This window comes from Muntiacus reevesi, chromosome 3, assembly GCF_963930625.1.
Source record: "Muntiacus reevesi chromosome 3, mMunRee1.1, whole genome shotgun sequence".
Classification (NCBI taxonomy): domain Eukaryota; kingdom Metazoa; phylum Chordata; class Mammalia; order Artiodactyla; family Cervidae; genus Muntiacus; species Muntiacus reevesi.
In genome coordinates this window covers 176,313-196,108 of record NC_089251.1, presented here as the reverse complement: position 1 = coordinate 196,108, position 19,796 = coordinate 176,313, and the positions used below count along the sequence as shown (strand labels likewise).

At 56.9% G+C, this 19,796-nt stretch overlaps 1 protein-coding gene across 3 annotated transcripts in view; it reads right to left on the bottom strand.

Annotated features, from left to right (window-relative positions):
* Nucleotides 1-59: 59 nt before the first annotated feature.
* PNPLA7 (patatin like phospholipase domain containing 7) overlaps nt 60-19,796 on the bottom strand; it is a 77,398-nt gene continuing 57,661 nt past the window's right edge. The window contains exons 24-37 of one of the 3 annotated variants that reach the window (XM_065927982.1): nt 16,253-16,316; nt 15,981-16,149; nt 12,736-12,918; nt 12,103-12,221; nt 5,357-5,513; nt 3,466-3,582; nt 3,252-3,321; nt 2,575-2,691; nt 1,958-2,106; nt 1,461-1,613; nt 1,274-1,384; nt 866-950; nt 552-688; nt 60-413 (exon numbers count right to left, since the gene is read on the bottom strand). In XM_065927982.1, the coding sequence (XP_065784054.1) occupies nt 381-413; nt 552-688; nt 866-950; nt 1,274-1,384; nt 1,461-1,613; nt 1,958-2,106; nt 2,575-2,691; nt 3,252-3,321; nt 3,466-3,582; nt 5,357-5,513; nt 12,103-12,221; nt 12,736-12,918; nt 15,981-16,149; nt 16,253-16,316 (1,664 nt within the window). In that variant the 3' untranslated portion in view covers nt 60-380. Of the gene's footprint in view, nt 414-551; nt 689-865; nt 951-1,273; nt 1,385-1,460; nt 1,614-1,957; nt 2,107-2,574; nt 2,692-3,251; nt 3,322-3,465; nt 3,583-5,356; nt 5,514-12,102; nt 12,222-12,735; nt 12,919-15,980; nt 16,150-16,252; nt 16,317-19,796 lie in introns of those variants that run through there. The other 2 variants (XM_065927983.1, XM_065927984.1) reach the window with 2 other exon arrangements.

Genomic DNA, 19,796 nt, shown 5'->3' with positions numbered 1-19,796 from the left:
GAGCTGCCCATCTTGGTGGGGCCCCTGGCCCAGGGACCTCGGCACAGGGACCACATGTCCCACATAATCAGATCTACTTTTATTGACAGGCAAAGCAGAAATACAAGGACTCCAACATGAGAGGCCACAGGGGCTGACACAGCCCTGAAGACTGCTGCATGTGCAGGGGATGTCAGGGCCAGTGGCCCCAGAGAGACACTCCACCTTGGGCCCCAGCGGGTCTCCCTGACAGGCTGGAAGAGCTGTAGGAGCTAGGCAGTCTGAGATGGAGCCATGGGAGGTGCTGGCTTCAGGATGCTTCAGGGTGGAAACTTCTACCCATCTTGGTCAGAGAGCTGGGGTGCTGAGGAGTCCTTGGGTGGTTTGGGGGAAGCCAGACCTCAGTGCTGATGCCGAAGCGAGGGCTCATCCTCCTGTTAGTAAACAGCACATGGTCAAGGTCAAGGTGGGGGCACCCCTGGAGGGCAGCAGGGAGGCAGCAGCTGGCCTTGCTTTGGAGCCCTCAGAGCGCACGGCTCAGCCAAGGGGCACAGGGTGTCCAGGCAGCTCACCGAGTCGGAGCCCTGGTCGGCTGGGGCACTTTGGAAGTCAACGTACGCGTCCTTGGGGCCGCCCAGCAGCACCTCCTCATACTCAGTCTGGTAGTCAGACTCATCTGGGCAGAGAGCAGGGCCGTGTGGGTCACCTCCTGAGAGCAGGGGCGGGCCACACATGGGCAGGGGTCCCACTGTGCAGCCAACCAGGTCTAGGGGCTGCGGGAGGGAGCCTGGTGCCCAGGGCAGTTTACTGACAGCGAGGGCCAGGAGGGGACACTGCCAGCACCACCCCCAGCTGCTGGGCATGTGCGTCTCGGGGTTCAGCTCACCATCCCCTGCGGCCACCTTGGCAGGCTCGATGCGTGATACAATCTCAGCAAGGTCCGTGAAGGAGGCATTGGGGCAGGTGAGGACCTGGGGGCAGAGGCGAAGAAGACACCTGACCTGCTCCTGACTGCACCCCGCCCTCTCTGGGACCCTCCGTGGTCCCAGCCTCCGAGTCGGAGCGGGGTGTGGATGATGGACAGAGTCCTGAGCAGCCCCCACCCAGAGCACCGGCCTCCCCCGATGAGCACTTCCCGGGTGGAGAGTCAGAAGAGACCCCTGCCTTCTGGCCCCTGGGATGGGCAGGGGCCCCCTGCCCTCCTAAGTGGCTGAGCGGGGGTGCTGAGATGCCGCAGGGTGAGGACCAGAGGACGGGTCAAGGTGGGGGAGGAGCCACCTGCTTAGGCACTCACGTCCCACGCCTTCATCTTGCTTGTCCCCTGCCTGTCCTGCAGCATCTTCTCCAGCACACCGCTGCGACCCCAGATGTCAAACACTGTCCGGCCATGCTGGTACCCCACCTCCTGCACACACAGGGGAATCCCATGACGGGGATGGGAGGGCAGGGGGGCCCGGGGTGCAGCCAGCCTGGACACTCACGCAGATCTCATCAAATTTGCTGAACTCCAGGGTGCCATAGCTGTCAATTGGGGGGCGCAGGTACTCGCAGTAGTCACTGCTCTTCACCATCTCCAGCTGCCGGACACAGCACACATAGGCCAGGCGCGTCTGGATCTCAGCCATGTTCAGCACCTGCCCGGTGGCAGCACTAAGTGTGGCTGTCTTGTCCCCGCGTGGCTCCTGGCCTCCGTCTGGGCACAGCCACTGTTTCTTCCCTGGCCCCTCCAACCCCTCCCGTCCCCCATGGGGAGACTATTTCTGCTGGACCTATGGAGGGAGACAGGCATCCACCAGGGGGTCTGGAGCCTTTACACATGTCCCCCTCCCCAGAGCTGGTCCCAGGCAGGCAGGGACCACCCCCTGCTGGACCCAGAGCCTGGAAGGCACTACTCCCTCCCTGCCTGTCTCAGGGTCTCAGGGTCGTGGGCACCAGGGCGTGGGGAGGAGCGGCCAAGGGCAGGCGGGGCTGGGCCCACCTTGACCTTCGTGGCCAAGGGATTCCAGCGCTTCCACAAGAGCCACCATCCCGAGAGCGCGTCCCCGTAGTTGGTGAGGTCTGTTTCATCCCGGCTGCCCACGTCGATGGCAATCACCACCTTTGCCCCCATTGACCTGGCCACATCCGCTGGGGAGGAGGTGGCCTGGTGACCAATGGGGACAGGTGTGCAGAGCCTTGGGTGGGAGCACAGCTGAGGGGAGGCTGGGGCAGAGCTAGGGGTGGAGGCAGAGCCTGCCTGAGAGGTGCTGGGGGAGCGCACGGCCTGCGGGGCGGGTCTCCTCTCCACTGACACACCGAGGCCTGTGCGGGGGCTGGCGAGCGCAGAGCTGCCCAACAGGTGACCGGCGTGCCCCAGGAGGGGCCGTGCCCACAGCAGCCCCGACACCTGCAGGCTGTTAGTTCTCGCTGTGGGCACAGATGGGCCCTAATTGCACCGGCCGCCACTTGGCCTTGCTCTGAGCTCTGAGCACTGTGGAGCCAGCAACGGGGCCATCTGCTGGGAGCGTGTCTGCGCGCCTCCTGCACTGCCCCAGCGACGGGCACACGGAGCCGTGGGGTCAAGCAGGCGGGCACCCCTCCCCACCCACCCAGTACCTGGGAGGTTGTTGATGTAGCCCCCGTCCATCAGCAGATGCCCATCTTTGGGGTCGCAGAGTGGGGGCATGTAGCCCGATAGGGACATGCTGGCACGCACATACCTCCACAGCGATCCTGGAAGGGTGTGTAGAGGAGTCCGAGAGAGGAAAGCAGACTTCCGCTGCCATCAGCTCAGAGCCTCGCCCAGACAGGTCCTGAGCCCCCTGTACACCTGGCCTGGCGAAGGGCACCAGGCCGGGCAGATGACACCCTTCCTGGGCACCCTCTTCCTCAGAGGGAGCTGGCAGGGCCAGACTTGCTCTGGGCCTGCCCACGTCTCCCCTGGTCACGACCTTCTGCGGGCTCTGCCACCCCACTCACTTCCAACCAGACTCATTTCAAGAGGCTCCCCAACACTCTGGCCTGGAAAAGGGCCTTCAGCTGCACACTCATGGGTCAGCTTTCTCCGGGATCCCCATCAAGCAGTGCCAGACCCTGAGTGCGATCTGTACACAGCCATGACCCTCATGCCCTACTCTGCCCCCGTCTCCACTGGGGACCCTGCAGCCTTCAGGCCCGCAGCAGAGTCATCTTGTTCAAACCTCCCCGAGTCCCTTGCCTTCTCTGGGGGGCACCCCTTTCCTGGAGCCACTCTGCCCCCGCTGGGAACATGCGCCCTGGGAGGAGGCACTCACCGTCCGTGTGTACCCGCATGGCAGAGGCGGAGATGTCCGTGGTGATGGTGAAGTACGGGATCCACAGGTCCTGTGAGGGGACAGGACTCAGACGGACCAACCCAGGCTGCCAGCCCTTGATTCTCAGGGCCCAGGGCATCCAGACCCAGGCAGGCGGAGACTGTGAACTCTGCTGGGGCTCCCAGGGCAGTCCCTGGGTTGGGGGGGGGGGCACCTCTATCTGCCTGTCCTTGAAGATGCTGGAGATGCTGCTGTTGAAGCCAGCCCCCGAGAACATGGAAGTGATGGGGTAGGTCAGGTCCAGCATGGTCTTCACCATCGACATCATGTCCTGCGGGGGCACAGAGGGCACACGTGAGGCCCCTGGAGGAGAAGGGGCGCACACCCCTGCCTGTAGGCACAGGCAGCAGCCAACCCCACGGGACCACCAGGAGCCTGTGTCAGGAGAAGGGAGTGGGTACACGGACACACCTGCTTCCTGCAAGCCAGAATGGGGGCCTCCAGGAAGCACCCAGGGCTTGGGGGAGCAAACACCATGGCCGGAGTGGCAGGGCCTGGAGGTCCCAGGGGAGCAGCTGCTGACCCCCGGCAGGCTTGACCGACTGGGCCCTTGCTGCTCGCTCAGAGGGACTGGCTGTGGCCACTCTGGGACAAGGCCATCCAGGCCCAGGGCTGGCTGCATCCACACCACTGCCCGTGCATGGGTGCCAGGGCAGGCGCTCCATCCCCGACAGAAGCAGGGCCCTGCCGAGGGCCTCATGGCCGAAGCCCCGGGACACCGGGGAACAGAGACCCACCCTCCTCAGTGAGGCCAGACAACTCGGCCTGTGAGCACAGGACCAGGAGCGCCTGACCCCTCAGGGTTCAGGGTGAAGAGGAAGGGGCCTCCTCCCTCCCCAGACAGACCCGGGAGGGGAAAGCTCAGGTAGGGGTTGCAGGTGGAAGGGGGCACGTGCCCACGTGCTCATGTGGGGACCAGGACAAGCAGAAGGAGCACACGTGCTCTTGGAGGACAGGGACCCAGGACGGCCCGGCATCCCCGGGGTCCTCTGTGGCCAACAAGCCCCTCCCTCCGGAGGAAGCCCCTGCTCAGCACCACCCCCCACGCCCCGCCACGGGCCCACAGGCAGGGTCGCAGGATGACCCGCGGGCTCCAGCCCCACACCCGCGCAGGGGCCGCCCAGCAGGCTCCCGTGGCCCAGCATGGGATGGCAGGATATCAGGCCCGAAGTTCCATGGCTGTTCCCACACCCCCAGACCAGGAGGGTGAAGAAGGGAGAGACCCGCCCGGCCGTCTCTGGGCCCTCACTGAGGAGGGACCGTCACTGTCCCCTGGGGCCACTGCCCTCGCAGGCTGTCCTCAGGAACAGGAGCTTCGGGGACAGTGCATCGGGCAGATGGCCTGCTCTGAGAGCTTCTGCACAGAGCACGACCAGCTCCTTGTCTTTTAAAAATGAGAATGCCACTTCCGAGCCCTCTCAGTCTCAGCGAGGGTTCCGTCCTGCTCCCCAAAACAGACAGAACCCTCAGGAGGACGGGTGAAGCGCCCCTCCCCCGCCATCCCTCTGTCTGCCCGGGCCCCAGATTCTGGGCTGTCCTCTGGCACCCGTTCACTACAGGGCCCACTGTGTCAACAATGTGTACTTCTTACTCTCTGATATTTGGGGTCTCACACACCCAGGGAGAGAGACAGCCCAGGGCCCACCTAGCCCTTCCAGAGTCCACACCCAGCCCCCTCCATCTACCCCACACGCCAAGCCTGAATATCTCAGGGCCAGATGCCAGACAACAGCGGACAGCCCCGAAGCCTGCAGGAATTATTGGAAGGGGCAGATCTCAAGCTGTGCGCCCTGCCCTGCCTTGCCCTTGCCACACAGACCCCCAGTCCCAGGCCTCCCCCGCCTGCCTACCAGCACTGGTGCCTGATGGGCATGGACGTGCGGTGCACTGTGGGTGCGCTAACCTGTCCTCAGTCACAAGACCAGGCACCAGAGCCACCACCCCCAGCACCGAAGTCCTCGCTGTGCCCTCCCTGCCCCCCCCCCCGCCACGCTGCAGAGCCGCCTGCAGGGGCCGCCCGTCCCCAGGCTCCCACAGGGCCTCACCTCCGCCCACTGCTTGGCCCGGATGCGGATCTGGCTATAGCTGCGTTCCTCCGAGTACAGGGCGCCCATGAAGGCCCCGATGGACGTCCCTCCGACCATGTCCACAGGGATGCCGCACTCCGTCAGGGCCCGGATGATGCCCACCTGTGCGCAGCCTCTACACCGACAGGAGCAGCAGTCAGTGCCCGCTCTGCCCGCCAGAACCCAGGACGGCTGTCCTGTCCTGCCCGCCCTCAGCGCCCACATCCTGCACACGCCGTGGGAAGTGGGGCAACTTGGACAGGGGCAGCGACGCTCCTGAGCGGCAGCCGGTGCTCAGCCTCCGTGTGGGGGCGCTGGGGCTGGCTCCGGGACAGGCAGGGGCTCGTCTCCCCACTTCTGCGGGGCGTCCACCACACAATCAGAAACACCACTTGGGAGAAGCAGAGACCCCAGGACCGCAGCGGAAGTAGGGATGGATGGTAGGAGCAGACAGAGCAACACCCGAGAGACAGGGAGGTCGGGAAGATCTAGAACTGATGACTGACATCGGGCCTTGGGTTCAAGAAGCATTCTAAACACAGAGCAAAAATTAAACAAACAAACCATTCCTACACTGTTGAAAACCCAAGGTGAAGAAAACTTTAGACCAGACTGAGAACAAAAGGCATGTTACCTCCAAGGGGCAGCACCCAGAGCTGCAGCCTGCCCGCGCTGGCTGGGAGGTTGCAGCCTTGCCACCCGGTCCTTCTCAGACAGTGTCTGCTGGCCCGTAAGTCAGGAAAGAAACAACAGCTTAAATCGAAGAGAGCAAAATTAAGGAAATAATAAAGACCAGAAATTAATGAACCAGAAAACAAACATATAATAGAGAGAACCCTGAAAGCTACAAGTAGGTGCTTTGAAAAGACCAATTCAGTTGATAACTCCGGTAAGACTGATCCAGAAAAGTAAAAAGAAGGGGAGAGAGAGACGTGGGGATGGGAGGGACAGAGAAGGAGAGAGAGGAGGGGGAGGGAGACAGGCGGTCGTCATAACTAACCTCAGGACTGAAAAAGGGAACATCTGTACAGATGCTCCAGTTAAGAAGTTAATGGTAATTTTGTGCCTTAAGTAGGAAAAATCAGATAAAATGAACACATTCATAACACAAGTTATGAATAACACAGCTTACCAGACCTGACACTAAAAGTAGAAAACCTGGATAGTCCTATAACCATCAAAATAAGTGGATTTTTAATTCTTGAATCCTCACAAAATTTCATGTCCAGATGATTTTACTAGTGAATTGTACTAAACATACAAGGAAGAATAGCACAAGCCACGTTAAGACCTTCCAGACAACGGAAGCAGCGGCAAACAAACCTGCCTGCACTTCAGGCGAGGACAAGCACAGCCCACCCCCCACGGACCCGAGGGCCTGGCAGGCACGGCAGGGCCACAGGCTGATGAGTCTGTCCCAGGGAGCGGACGCTAGGGTCACTCGGTGTGATCCATCACGTCACAGAGCACAGGAGTGAGTCACAGAGTCCCACAGACCCAGAAAAACAAGCCCTAGTCGGCTAAGAACAGAAGGCGTGCTCTCAGCCTGGTACAGGGCGTCTCGGAGACCAGCAGCTGTGTGGCACTCAGCCGTTAAAGGGAGTGCGGTCCTGATGCTGTGGGCCAGACCTGCGGGAGGCTCTAACCAGTGCAACAGACGAGGAAGAGAAGCAAAGGCATGTACGTACTTTGGAAAGAAAGAGGAAGTATTATCTTTATTCTTGGAAGATATAACTACATATATAAAAAATGCAAAAGAACTACAAAAAAGGAAATAGAAGAAATGAATTTACCGAGGTTGTAAGACGACATATTTACAAATATCATATCTATTTCTACATATCGGCAACAGACAATTTAAAATGAAATTTAAAGCAGACCATTTACAATAGCAAAAACCCATAAAGTAGTTGGATGATTCTAAAATTTACGTGGAGGTGCAGGGGAATGAGGACAATCAAAACAATTTCAAGGAGAGGGAGGGTGAAGGACTCGCACTGCCTGCTGATTTCCTACAGAGGCTCCCTGCAAAGCCAGGGCAAGGGAGACGGCGAGCGGTGCAGTCAGGACGGCAGGCCCCAGCGCGGCCCACACCTGGGCAGGTGCTGGCCCCTGAGCCGGATGCCGCAGCAGCCCAGCAGGGAGGGAGCAATGTGAGGGAGAAGACTCTCACCCCAAGAGTGCCGCCACTCAGAGGTGGCAGCTGTGGGGGGATCGCAGGCCCAGAAGCACAAGCTTTGAGAAGATAAGGTCCCGGCAAGAGCCCCTGAGCCCCAGAGGTTAAACTGTAAGAACCTGGGAAATCCCACTTCACCAGGTTAAAATGAGCTCATCAAAAACAGCCACTAGGAAACAAAAGTCAAAGACTGGAGACAGTATCAGTAATAAACACATCTGGCAGAAGACTTGTATCCGGACTACACACAACCCCTCCAGCAGAGGACACGCCACCGGGAAAGGAGGCCCCGGAGCCTGAGTTCAGGGATGCAGACCAGGTCCCAACGGCACCAGGAGTGTGGCCATGCTCGCCCTGACAAGGCCATGGGTGACAGAAGCGTGGGCAGCCCAGGCTCTCACAGCCTCTGGGGGGTTGGATATATTCAACTACTTCAGGCAGAGGTGGTCCGCTCCTAGGTGTTATCCCACAAGGAAGATTCGTGTGCAAATGCTGACAGCCATTCTGTGCATAGTAACAAACCTAGAACACAACCCAAAGGTCGCTGACAGGAGGAGGACCAGCACCGTGTGGAGCCCAAAGAGTCCAGGCAGCGATGCTGCAGGTGCAGCCAGGGCACAGAGACACAGACAGAGCTCATGGCCGAGCAGACACAGGCCAGCACAGGGCAGAGAACTCGGCACGCGAGCACCGACATTCTCAGAGAAACTCAAACCGCGAGGCCAGGCACATCATTCCGTGCTTTCAGAAACACGGGAATGAAGAGCCTCACCTGCAAGACCCAGAAGGTACAGGCCTTGGGAACAAAAGGACACCGGACTTCACAGCAACCCTAGAAGCTACACGGACAACGCAAAGAGTTCCCAGGGAAACCACTTCCACCCAGAACCCCACGACCAGGCTGTCCTGCAAGTGCGCACAGAACCAGCACTCTCTCTGCTAAGCATGCTCCCAGCATCTGCTCTCAAGGAGATTTCTAGAGTATGAGCTCTAACAGAACCAGTAATACAGCGAGAGAGAGGAAGACACAGTACCCAGAAATGGAGCTGGAAACAGGAGACGCGGGGCAGCTCCCAGATCACGGGGGCAGCGCCTCAGCAGTGTGCCTAGGAGGAGGCCGAGCTCGGCGGGCGCGGAGCAGAGAGGGGGCGGGGCGCGCCGAGACGGGGCGGGGCCTGCAGCCTAACCGGGCGCCCTGTGCGCACAGGGCAGCCGGCGGCAGCTACATCCCTCCGGGGAAGACAAGCCCCACCTCATCCTGACAGTGCCGACAGGGCGCACAGGCTGACCGGGACCCTGAGCTGAGGAGGAGGCAGACAGAGGACAGATGACAGAGACGGACCGAGTCTGACTTTGTGTATGTTTGGGCGGGCTTAGAACTCAATAATTTAGAACTGAAAAAAATGAAGAAGACAAAAACAAACAACAAAGTCCTACTGCCTAGCACAAGGAACTATGCTCACTATCCTGCAATAATCCACAATGGGAAAGAATATATATGTGTGTGCATGTATAGCTGAATCACTTTCCCATGAACCTGAAACTGATCCAGTATTGTAAATCAACTATGCTCTGGGATGAAACAGAGAATGTAAATGAGGAAACAGCTATGGAGCAGCTGAAATGACTGTCTGCAGGATGCTGTCTTGGGACAACTCTGGATTTGCTGACAGGCAGGATGGGCGGAAGGCACCGTGTGTTACACAAACACTACAGGGCCTTACTGTAGTGTTTATTAATGCCAAGTGGCATTAATCAAACAAATGCCACTTTGATTAAATTTTCATTAAAAATGCGGCAGGAAACCAGGTCCAAGTCTGGACCAGCTGCTCCAGGCACCTCACTGTCCCAGCCCACAGAAAGTACCTGAGTGCCCCCCTAACCTGGCAACTCTGAGCAAACTGCCTGGTTTTCCAGGCCCACTAGCTCAGCTTTCAACTAAAAACATGGCACTAATGATGCTCTAAATTACCCAAGATGAACAGGCACAGTGCTCACTAGCTCCCCACCCCAGGTCAGGCCGCACTTGGGGCGCCAGCGTCACCACATGCCTGCAGCCTGTGGGGTCCTTCCTGGCAGCCTGAGGCCCCGGTCCCAGGCGTCCCAGCCCAGCCCTCAGAGCGGGGCAGCAACAGGCAGCAATATGCACTGTGAAGGAAGATGAAACCAGGGAGGAAGCTGGAGTTAGGGGCAGGGTCTCCAGGAGGACCAGCATCCGCCCCAGTTTCCCTTTCCAAAGGGTCTCAGGCCAGAGCTTCGAGCCTCAGCATCTCCAGTCCTAGGGAAGCGAGGAGCGTAAGTCCAGTTAGACAAGCAGTTCTGAGGCTCATCTGCATTATTTCTCAGACCTCATCCAGCTATGATTTGCCGAGGAGTGGAGAAGCTGAGCAGGGTGGGTGCCCACCGTGACTCTTAAGGGGCGTCCGTCCTTTGGGCTCCTCTCTCCTCCAGCTCACTCCGCAAGGGGTGTCCTCCAGCCAAGGGAGGTGGTGAGCCAGGCCCCTCCACTGGGCCCCAGGGACAGGCGGCCAGCACCACGAGCAGGGCCAGCGCCAGGGAAGCAGCACAAGGCGGCCAGCCCAGGGAGTGCCCTGATGTCCACCGTGCCCAGGGGCCTGGGCTCCAGTCTGCAGGGTCCCCCGGCCCTGGGACCAGCCCTCGGGGAACAGGGATCCAGTACAGGTGCTGCACTGCCCCTGCGCATGCCGCCGCTCCAGGCGGCAGCCTGGGCCTGTCGCACCCTCACCACACACCTGCCGCTCCATTTCTGCCCCGCGTGTAAATTTCTCTTTAACACACATCAGGAGAAGGGCAGCAAGTGTCAGAACAACCTGGGGTTCAAGTTGTTCGGGCTCAACATCCTTAAAGGAACCCACCCACCAGCCCAAGGAGCTAAAGGCTGCTTCAGAGGGTCGTGAGCAGAGCAGGTCCCTGTTTCATAAAGCAGAGAGACGCTCACGCGAAGGCCAGAGGAAAGAGGAGACGACCAGGAAGAGACACGCTCTCCTGCGGCCTCTGTGGAGGCGCCACATCTGTGCGAGCGGAGCGCACGAGGACCCACGCCCACGCCCATGCACACGCAGCCACGCACACACACAGCCACGCACACACACAGCCACGCACACACTCAGCCATGCACACACACAGCCACGCACACACAGTCACGCACACACACACGCCCATGCACACACACATGCCCATGCACACACTCAGCCATGCACACACACAGCCACGCACACACAGTCACGCACACACACAGCCACGCACACACACATGCCCATGCACACACACTCAACCATGCACACACACAGTCACGCACACACACAGCCACGCACACACAGTCACGCACACACACAGCCACGCACACACACAGCCACGCACACACACATGCCCATGCACACACTCAGCCATGCACACACACAGCCACGCACACACACACACACATGCCCATGCACACACTCAGCCACGCACACACACAGCCACGCACACACACATGCCCATGCACACACACATGCCCATGCACACACACATGCCCATGCACACACACTCAGCCATGCACACACACAGCCATGCACACACAGCCATGCACATACACACGCCCATGCACACACTCAGCCATGCACACACACAGCCATGCACACACACAGTCACGCACACACACACGCCCATGCACACACACTCAGCCATGCACACACACAGCCACACACAGTCACGCACACACACACACGCCCATGCACACACAGTCATGCACACACACAGCCATGCACACACAGTCACGCACACACACACGCCCATGCACACACTCAGCCATGCACACACACAGCCACGCACACACACAGTCACGCACACACACACGCCCATGCACACACAACCATGCACACACACAGCCACGCACACACACACGCCCATGCACACACACTCAGCCATGCACACACACAGTCACACACACACACACACGCCCATGCACACACACAGTCACGCACACACACACACGCCCATGCACACACACTCAGCCATGCACACACACAGTCACACACACACACACACGCCCATGCACACACACAGTCACGCACACACACACATGCCCATGCACACACACCCATGCCCTTGCACCTACACACACACAGTCACACACACACGCCCATGCACACACACTCAGCCATGCACACACACCCACGCCCATGCACACACACTCAGCCATCCACACAGTCACACACACACACACATGCCCATGCACACACACTCAGCCATGCACACACACAGCCATGCACATACAGTCACACACACCCACGCCCATGCACACACACTCAGCCATCCACACAGTCACACACACACACACATGCCCATGCACACACACTCAGCCATGCACACACACAGCCATGCACATACAGTCACACACACACACGCCCATGCACACACACACAGCCACACACACCCACAGTCATGCACACACACACAGACATGTACACACACTCTTCCCATGCTCCTGCACACACCCACACACCCACACCCCCACATGCAGGGATGGGCATGGGAAGGAGGGACTCACCTTGCGCCCCCTCCCCCAAGGACCAAGGCAATGGCGTTGCCCGTCAGCACTCTCGCCAGGCGGGAGAAGTCCGAGTGCCGGTCCGGGGGCCTCTGGCAGACCCGCTCGTACAGCTCCACCTACAAGAGAGGCCAGCAGACAGGGCCGAGCTGACCGCTGCTCTCCTGACCCGTGACCCAGACTTGCCTCCAGGACAGGCCGGCGGTCCTGTGTCAGCACCTGAGTGCTGGACTCGCCTGGGAGGCCCCTCGGCCCCGGCCCAGCCGACCCTGGCCACCCCACGTGGAGGGGGTGCGGGCCTGGACGTCTGGGCGTCGACACCACAGTCAGTCTGTGTCCATCGTGCTGCAGGGCCCCTGCTCCCACTGCGGACCGTGCCCAGTCTCCAGGGCTGAGGCCCCGGAGGAAGAGGTGCCTCAGAATTTGCGGCTTTTTCTGTCCAAGGAGGAGGCAGGGACAACCTGAGGCCCCTGGGCTCGGCTCTGGCCCCCAGTGGGGGCTCCTCCATCAGAGGTGCCGCCACCCAACAATCAGGTTCAAGCAGAAGTGAGAGCCCCGTCAGTGCCGCGGGCTGGGGTCAGAGGTGGAGGGAGGGCAGGAAGCAGGCCCTGGGGCCCCAGGGTCCCAGCTCACCAGCTTGGGCAGGCTCCTCCTGGAGAAGACTCGGCGAGGGCAGCAGAGGTGCAGGTGGCCAGAGCACCAGCCCCGCATGTTGAGCCAGTCCACAGTGTGGGCTGGCGCGGGCCCGTCCTGCCGGTGCAGCAGCACCAGCTGCTTCTGGGCACGCACGGCGGAGGTCTCCAGCATCCGCTCCAGCTGAGGGAAAGCAGAGCCATGCGTCAGCCAGCCCAGCAGAGCCCCGGCCCACGAAGGCCCCAGGCTGGACGCCGCCTCACCCACCAGCCCACACGGGTCGCGGCACCAGCCCAGCTGCAGTGTGCTGGGACCTTCCTCTGTGAAGCCAGGACCCGGGGGTTGCGGCTGCATGCCCACCAAGCTCTGGGGGCCTGCAGGCAGGGAGGGCACCGCCCTCTGCTTCTCTAACATGGCCTCGTGAACACGCGCTGCAACCTTCTTCGGCAAAGGGGCACCGTTCCTGGCACAACTGGAACCCGCAGCAGAGATGACGAGTTTGCAGCTGACCCAGGACGGGGCAGAACGTGAGATGTGGACAGAGGTCGGACACAAAGCAAAGAGACAAAGACTCCACTTGGCACCCAGGAAGCTGGAGATGTGGGATTCAGGTGCAGGGCAACGAGCACGGAGCCCCCAGCGTTGCCCAGCAGCACAGCTGACTGCAGCGGGGTCCAGCAGCTCTGTGAACCTCAAGACACAGCCTCTGGCTCAGCAGCTTTTCCAGGTGGTGCCCTGAAGACACCCTTGCACACGCGTGTAGTAAGGAAATTTCACAGTCCGCTAACAGAACAGACAGATGGCGGGGCATTCACAAATAGAAACTAAACAGCCATAAGACGAGTAAAACAATATGGATAAAACTCACTCAGCAGTGTAAGCATTGAGGAAAAAAGGAAATTTCAAGATGGTATAGGCTTCAGCAGTATGTGAACTGAGAACTTCCAGATGTATAAGCTGGATTTAGAAAAGACAGAGGAACTAAAGATCAAACTGCCAACATCCGTTGGATCATAGAAAAAGCCAGGAAATTCCTGAGAATTTCTGCTTCATCTATTTCTGCTTCATTGACTACACTAAAGCCTTTAATGGTGTGGGTCACAAGTAGCTGTGGAAGATTCTTAAAGATATGGGAATACCAGACCACCTTACTTGCATCCTGAGAAACCAGTATGTAGGTCAAAAAACAATAGCTAGAACCTTACGTGGAACAACTGACTGGTTCCAAATTGGGAAGAGAATATAACAAGGCTGTGTACTGCCACCGTGCTTATTTAGTTTATATGCAGAGCGCATGTGTGCCTACTAAGTCCCTTCAGTCGTGTCCGATTCTCTGTGATCCCAAGGACTATAGCCCACCAGGCTCCTCTGTCCACGGGATTCTCCAGGCAGGAATACTAGAGTGGGTTGCAATGCCCTTCTCCAGGGGATCTTCCCGACCTAGGGATCAAACCCATAGCTCCTGCATTGCAGGCGAACTCTTTACCTCTGAGCCACTGGGGAAGCCCATATGCAGAGTACATCTTGCAAAATGCTGGACTGGATGAATCACAAGCTGGAATCAAGATTTCCAGGAGAAATAGCAACAGTTTCAGATATGCAGATGATACCACTCTAATGGCAGGAAGTGAAGAGGAACTAAAGAGCCTCTTGATGAGGGTGAAAGAGAGTGAATAAGTTGGCTTGAAACTCAATATTCAAAAAAACTAAGATCATGGGATCCAGTCCCATCATTTCATGGCAAACAGAAAGGGAAAAACTAGAAGCAGTGACAGATTTTATTTTCTTAGGCTCCAAAATCACTGCAGACAGTGACTGCAGCCATGAAATTAAAAGACACTTGCTCCTTGGAAAGAAAGCTATGACAAACCTAGGCAATGTATTAAAAAGAAGAGAGATCACTTTGCCAACAAAGGTCCATAGAGTCAAAGTTATGGTTTTTCCAGTAGTCACATACAGATGTGAGACCTGGACCATAAAGAAGGCTGAGTGCCGAATAACTGGTGCTTTCAAATTGTGGTGCTGGAGAAGACTCTTGAGAGTTCTTTGAACTGCAAGGAGATCAAACTAATCAGTCATAGAGGAAATCAACCCTAAATATTCATTAGAAGGACAGTTGCTGAAGTTGAAGCTCCAATACTTTGGCCACCTGATGGAAAGAGCCAACTCACTGGAAAAGACCCTGATGCTGAGAAAGATTGACGGCAAAAGGACAAGGAGGTAGCATGTGGTGAGATGGTTAGACAGATCACCAACTCAACGGACATGAATCTGAGCAAACTCCAAGAGACACCAAAGGACGGGGAAGCCTGGCATGCTGCAGTCCATGGGGTTGCAAAGGGTCTGATTCAATTTAGTGACCGAACAAAAAACTTAGCGACAGAACAACAAACCAACAAAGATGGTATAAAGTAGAACACTATTTACATAAAAAGCAGTGCCACATACACACATAGTAAAATGAGACTCTGGCTTTACAAGAGACCCCCTGGGGGGTGGGCTACTGGCTACTTCATGGTATCTGTCTCAGTTCAGTTCAGTTGCTCAGTCGTGTCCACGACTCTTTGTGACCCCATGAACTGCAGCACGCCAGGCCTCCCTGTCCATCAGCAATTCCCAGAGCTCACTCAAACTCATGTCCATTGGTTGGTGATGCCATCCAGCCATCTCATCCTCTGTCCTCCCCTTCTCCTCCCACCTTCAATCTTTCCCAGCATCAAGGTCTTTTCCAGTGAGTCAGTTCTTCACATCAGGTGGCCAAAGTACTGGAGTTTCAGCTTCAGCATCAGTCCTTCCAATGAATAGTCAGGACTGATTTCCTTTAGGATTGACTGGTTAATCTCCTTGCTTTCCAAGGGACTCTCAAGAGTCTTCTTCTGCACCACAGTTCAAAAGCATCAATTCTTTGGCACTCAGCTTTCTTTATAGTCCAACTCTCACATCCATACGTGATATTGGAAAAACCAAAGATATCCGCCTGCTCCTGCTAAAACAACGCCAGAGGTAAAAACAGCAAAATGTTTTCAAAATGTGGAGCGCAAACGTCTGGGTGTTTGTTCTTACTATTCATCCCTTCCTGAGTTCTTGAAATACTTCATTCAAAGCAAGAAAGACAAACCAGGTCTGTGAAAAGAGCCGGTCACGCTAGTCAGGACCTGCCCAGTCTGCTGCCAAAAGACCACGCCCACTACCCGGCCCCACCTGCCGAAGCCCCGCCGGCTGCCCCGCTCCCGCAGGCAGCTCACCTCGCCAACAGTGGGCTCCTGCTCGCCCAGGCCCACGACGAGGATGCAGTCCGCTTGCCGGATGCAGCACTGGGTCCAGGGAGTGAGCGTGCTGTCCGCCTGGTAGAGCACGATCCGGTGGATGTCCTCCTGTTGCCCCAGCCAGCTGGACAGCCGGTACTCGTGGATACTGGAAGGCACAGACACTCTGTTGTGTTTCCTGGCCGGGCAGGGGCCCCCTGAGAGCAGGAAGCCAGGCTTGGCCAGGCTGTTCCCACGTGGAGGCCGCGTACCTGTCCAGAGCAGCAGAGCCAAGGCGCTGTTTTATGCTGTCACTGGTCAGCAGCAGGGCAGGGCCTAAAAACCACCACCAGATGCAGAACTGTCGGCAGCCCACCTTGGAGGATAGGCGAGGCCCTTCCTTCTGTAATCTGCTTTTCGGGAAAGCGGTACACCTCTCACAGCTCTCAAGGAAGTGCCTGTGGCCCTGAAGGAGACCCTCCGGGCAGGGGAGCCTGCGGTGTGCCACGGGAAGGGCTGCACCAGCTGCAGGGACGGCAGCCTCTCTGAACCCGTCTCCTCTGTGCGCACTGGGCTTGAATCTCTGCAGCTCTGAGACTGTGTGTGTGCTGGGGGCAGGGGAAGCACAAGCTTGTAAAACACGAAACCAGACAACATCCCCAACCCAAGTCAGCGGCTGGCTGGATTCCAGCAGATGTGGTTTATCAGGATGGAAGTGCATGCTTTCACATGCTGTGTCTCTGGGGTCAGCTTGTTCTTCCATCTACAGCGTGCGTCAGATGGTAAATAATTCACCTACACTCTGGGAGACCTGGGTTCGATCCCTGGGTTGGGAAGATCCCCTGGAGAAGGGAACGGCTACGCACTCCATTACTCTGGCCTGGAGAATTCCATGGACTGTATAGTCCATGGAGCTGCAGAGAGCTGGACACAACTGAGTGACTTTCACTTTGGGCTTCCCTGACAGCTCAGCTAGTAAAGAATCTGCATGCAATGAAGGGGAGACCCCAGTTCGATCCTGGGTCAGGAAGATCTGCTGGAGAAGGGAGATGCTGTCCGCACAGACACACCTGCTCAGCCAGGAGGGCAGCCAGGGGTGGGGACAAAAGCAGAGACAGTGGCCCTCAGGGTCAGGAAGGCTGCGGGGCTGCCCCGAGGGTGAAGTCCTGCTGCAACAGGAGGAGCCCAGGCTCCCCCCGCACTGGCATGTGAACTTCCCCGAGGGTGTACAATTAGAAGGGGAGAGACAGGAAATTACTGCCTGTGTTTAACTGGAAGTGTCTGCTTTCTTGACAGCATACAGAATAAGGACGCATTCCACACAGTGGAATACTTGCCTAGAGCCAGACATCCTGGAGCGCGAATTCAAGTGGGCCTTAGGAAGCATCACTACAAACAAAGCTAGTGGAGGTGACAGAATTCCAGCTGAGCTATTTCAAGTCCTAAAAGGTGATGCTGTGAGAGTGCTGCACTCAATAGGCCAGCAAATTTGGAAAACTCAGTAGTGGCCACAGGACTGAAAAGGGTCAGTTTTCATTTCAATCCCAAAGAAAGGCAATGCCAAAAACTGCTCAAACTACCGCACAATTGCACTCATCTCACACACTAGCAAAGCAATGCTCAAAATTCTCCAAGCCAGTACATGAACTGAGAACTTCCAGATGTTCAAGCTGGATTTAGAAAAGGCAGAGGAACCAGAGATTAAATTGCCATCATCTGTTGGAATGTAGAAAAAGCAAGAGAATTCCAGAAAAACATCTACTACTGCTTTAACTATGCCAAAGCCTTTGACTGTGTGGATCACAACAAACTGTGGAACATTCTTAAAGAGATGGGAATACCAGACCACCTTACTTGCCTCCTGAGAAATCTGCATGCAGGTCAAGAAGCAATAGTTAGAACCGGATATGGAACGATGGACTGGTTCCAAATTGGGGGAGGAGTACATCAAGGCTGTATATTGTCACTTTGCTTATTTAACTTACATGCAGAGTACATCATGCAAAATGCTGGGTTGGATGAAGCACAAGCTGGAATCAAGATTGTTGGGAGAAATATCAGTAACTTCAGATATGCAGATGACACCACCCTTATGGCAGAAAACGAAGAAGAACTAAAGAGCCTCTTGATGAAAGTGAAAGAGGAGACTGAAAAAGCTGGCTTAAAAGTCAATATTCAAAAAACTAAGATCATGGCATCCGGTTCCATCACTTCATGGCAAACAGATGGGGAAACAATGGAATCAGTGACAGATTTTATTTTCTTGGGATCCAAAATCACTGGAGATGGTGATGGCTGTCATGAAATTAAAAGACACTTGCTCCTTGGAAGAAAAGTTATGACCATAAAAAGCAGAGACATCACGTTTCTGACAAAGATTCGTCTAGTCAAAGCTATGGTTTTTCTAGTAGTCATGTATGGATGTGAGAGTTGGACCATAAAGAAGGCTGAGTGCCGAAGAATTGATGCTTTTTAACTGTGGTGCTAGAGAACACTCTTGAGTACCTTGGACAGCAAGGAGTTGCAACCAGTCAATCCTAAAGGAAATCAGTCCTGACTATTCATTGGAGGGACTGATGCTGAAGCTGAAACTCCAGTACTTTGGCCACCTGATGCGAAGAACTGACTCATTGGAAAAGACCCTGATGCTGGGAAAGATTGAAGGTGGGAGGAGAAGGGGAGGACAGAGGGCATCACCAACTTGATGGACATGAGTTTGAGCAAGCTTCGGGAGTTGGTGATGGGCAGGGAGGCCTGGCGTGCTGCAGTCCACGGGGCTGCAGAGTCAGACACGACTAAGTGAGTGAGTTGAACCACAGGGTGGTGCCTGTGAGGTGGCCGCTGGTCTGACCTGCAGGGGAGCAGCTCTGACTCAAAGGCAGCAGCCTGTGGAAGTGGGGGAGCAACTCCTCTGGGGGTCGGGATGGACGGCGCTGGTCCCACTAAGGCTGCACTCCTGCTCTGGGGGTCTGACAGAAAGGGAGCCCTCTCAGGGCTGGAGGGACTCTCAGCCTGCGAGGGCGGGCACTCCTGGGCACTGCGGTGACTAGTTCTGTTCACCTCCTGGAAGTAGAGGACAAGGCGGGACAGGCAGGCTGTGCCTGCTGCGGGAGCACGGAGGAGCCCCGCCTGAGGCCCTGGGAGTCGGGCTCTCTCTGACCCTCGGTGCACAGCTGCTCTAGGCCTCTGCCTGGACCCAAGGGTTCTGAGGAGGCCCTCGGGAAAATGTGCAGCCCCTAGGAGTGCTCTGGGCTCTCAAGGCGTTGGCTACAGCCCTGGCCAGTTAGCAATGTGGTGACCCGCCTGTGCCTGGGAGGGGTGTGCCTAAGGCCCAGGCCATGGCAGGAGCAGGGTAGTGCACGGACACAGGGTGACTCCCAGGTGCTCCAGAGCTGGCTCTGCGGGGGCTGCCCACGCCTGGAGAGTCACCGTCAGCCTGGCTGTCACACAGCCTCTCCTCCAAACTGCGGAAGCCAGAGCAAGTGGCTGACACCCTGAAGCTGGAAGACAAGGCCATCGGCCTAGATCCTCTCTCTACACACACCCTTCACAGACCTGACCACCTTTCAGCAAAGGAGCCCTCAGGGCAGGGTCCAGTGGTTCTGAGCAAGGGCTCTGGGTCAGCGGAGGAGCCTACAGAAAAATGCATCCTGACTCTATTCATTTCATAGTCAAAACCAATCCCCAACGGATCGTAAACTTGACAGATAATACCATAATATTTTTAAAAGAACCTCTTCATGACGGGGATAGGATGAAATTTATTCAATAAAATGCAAAAATCAGTAATAATATAGGAAAAAAATGATAAATAAA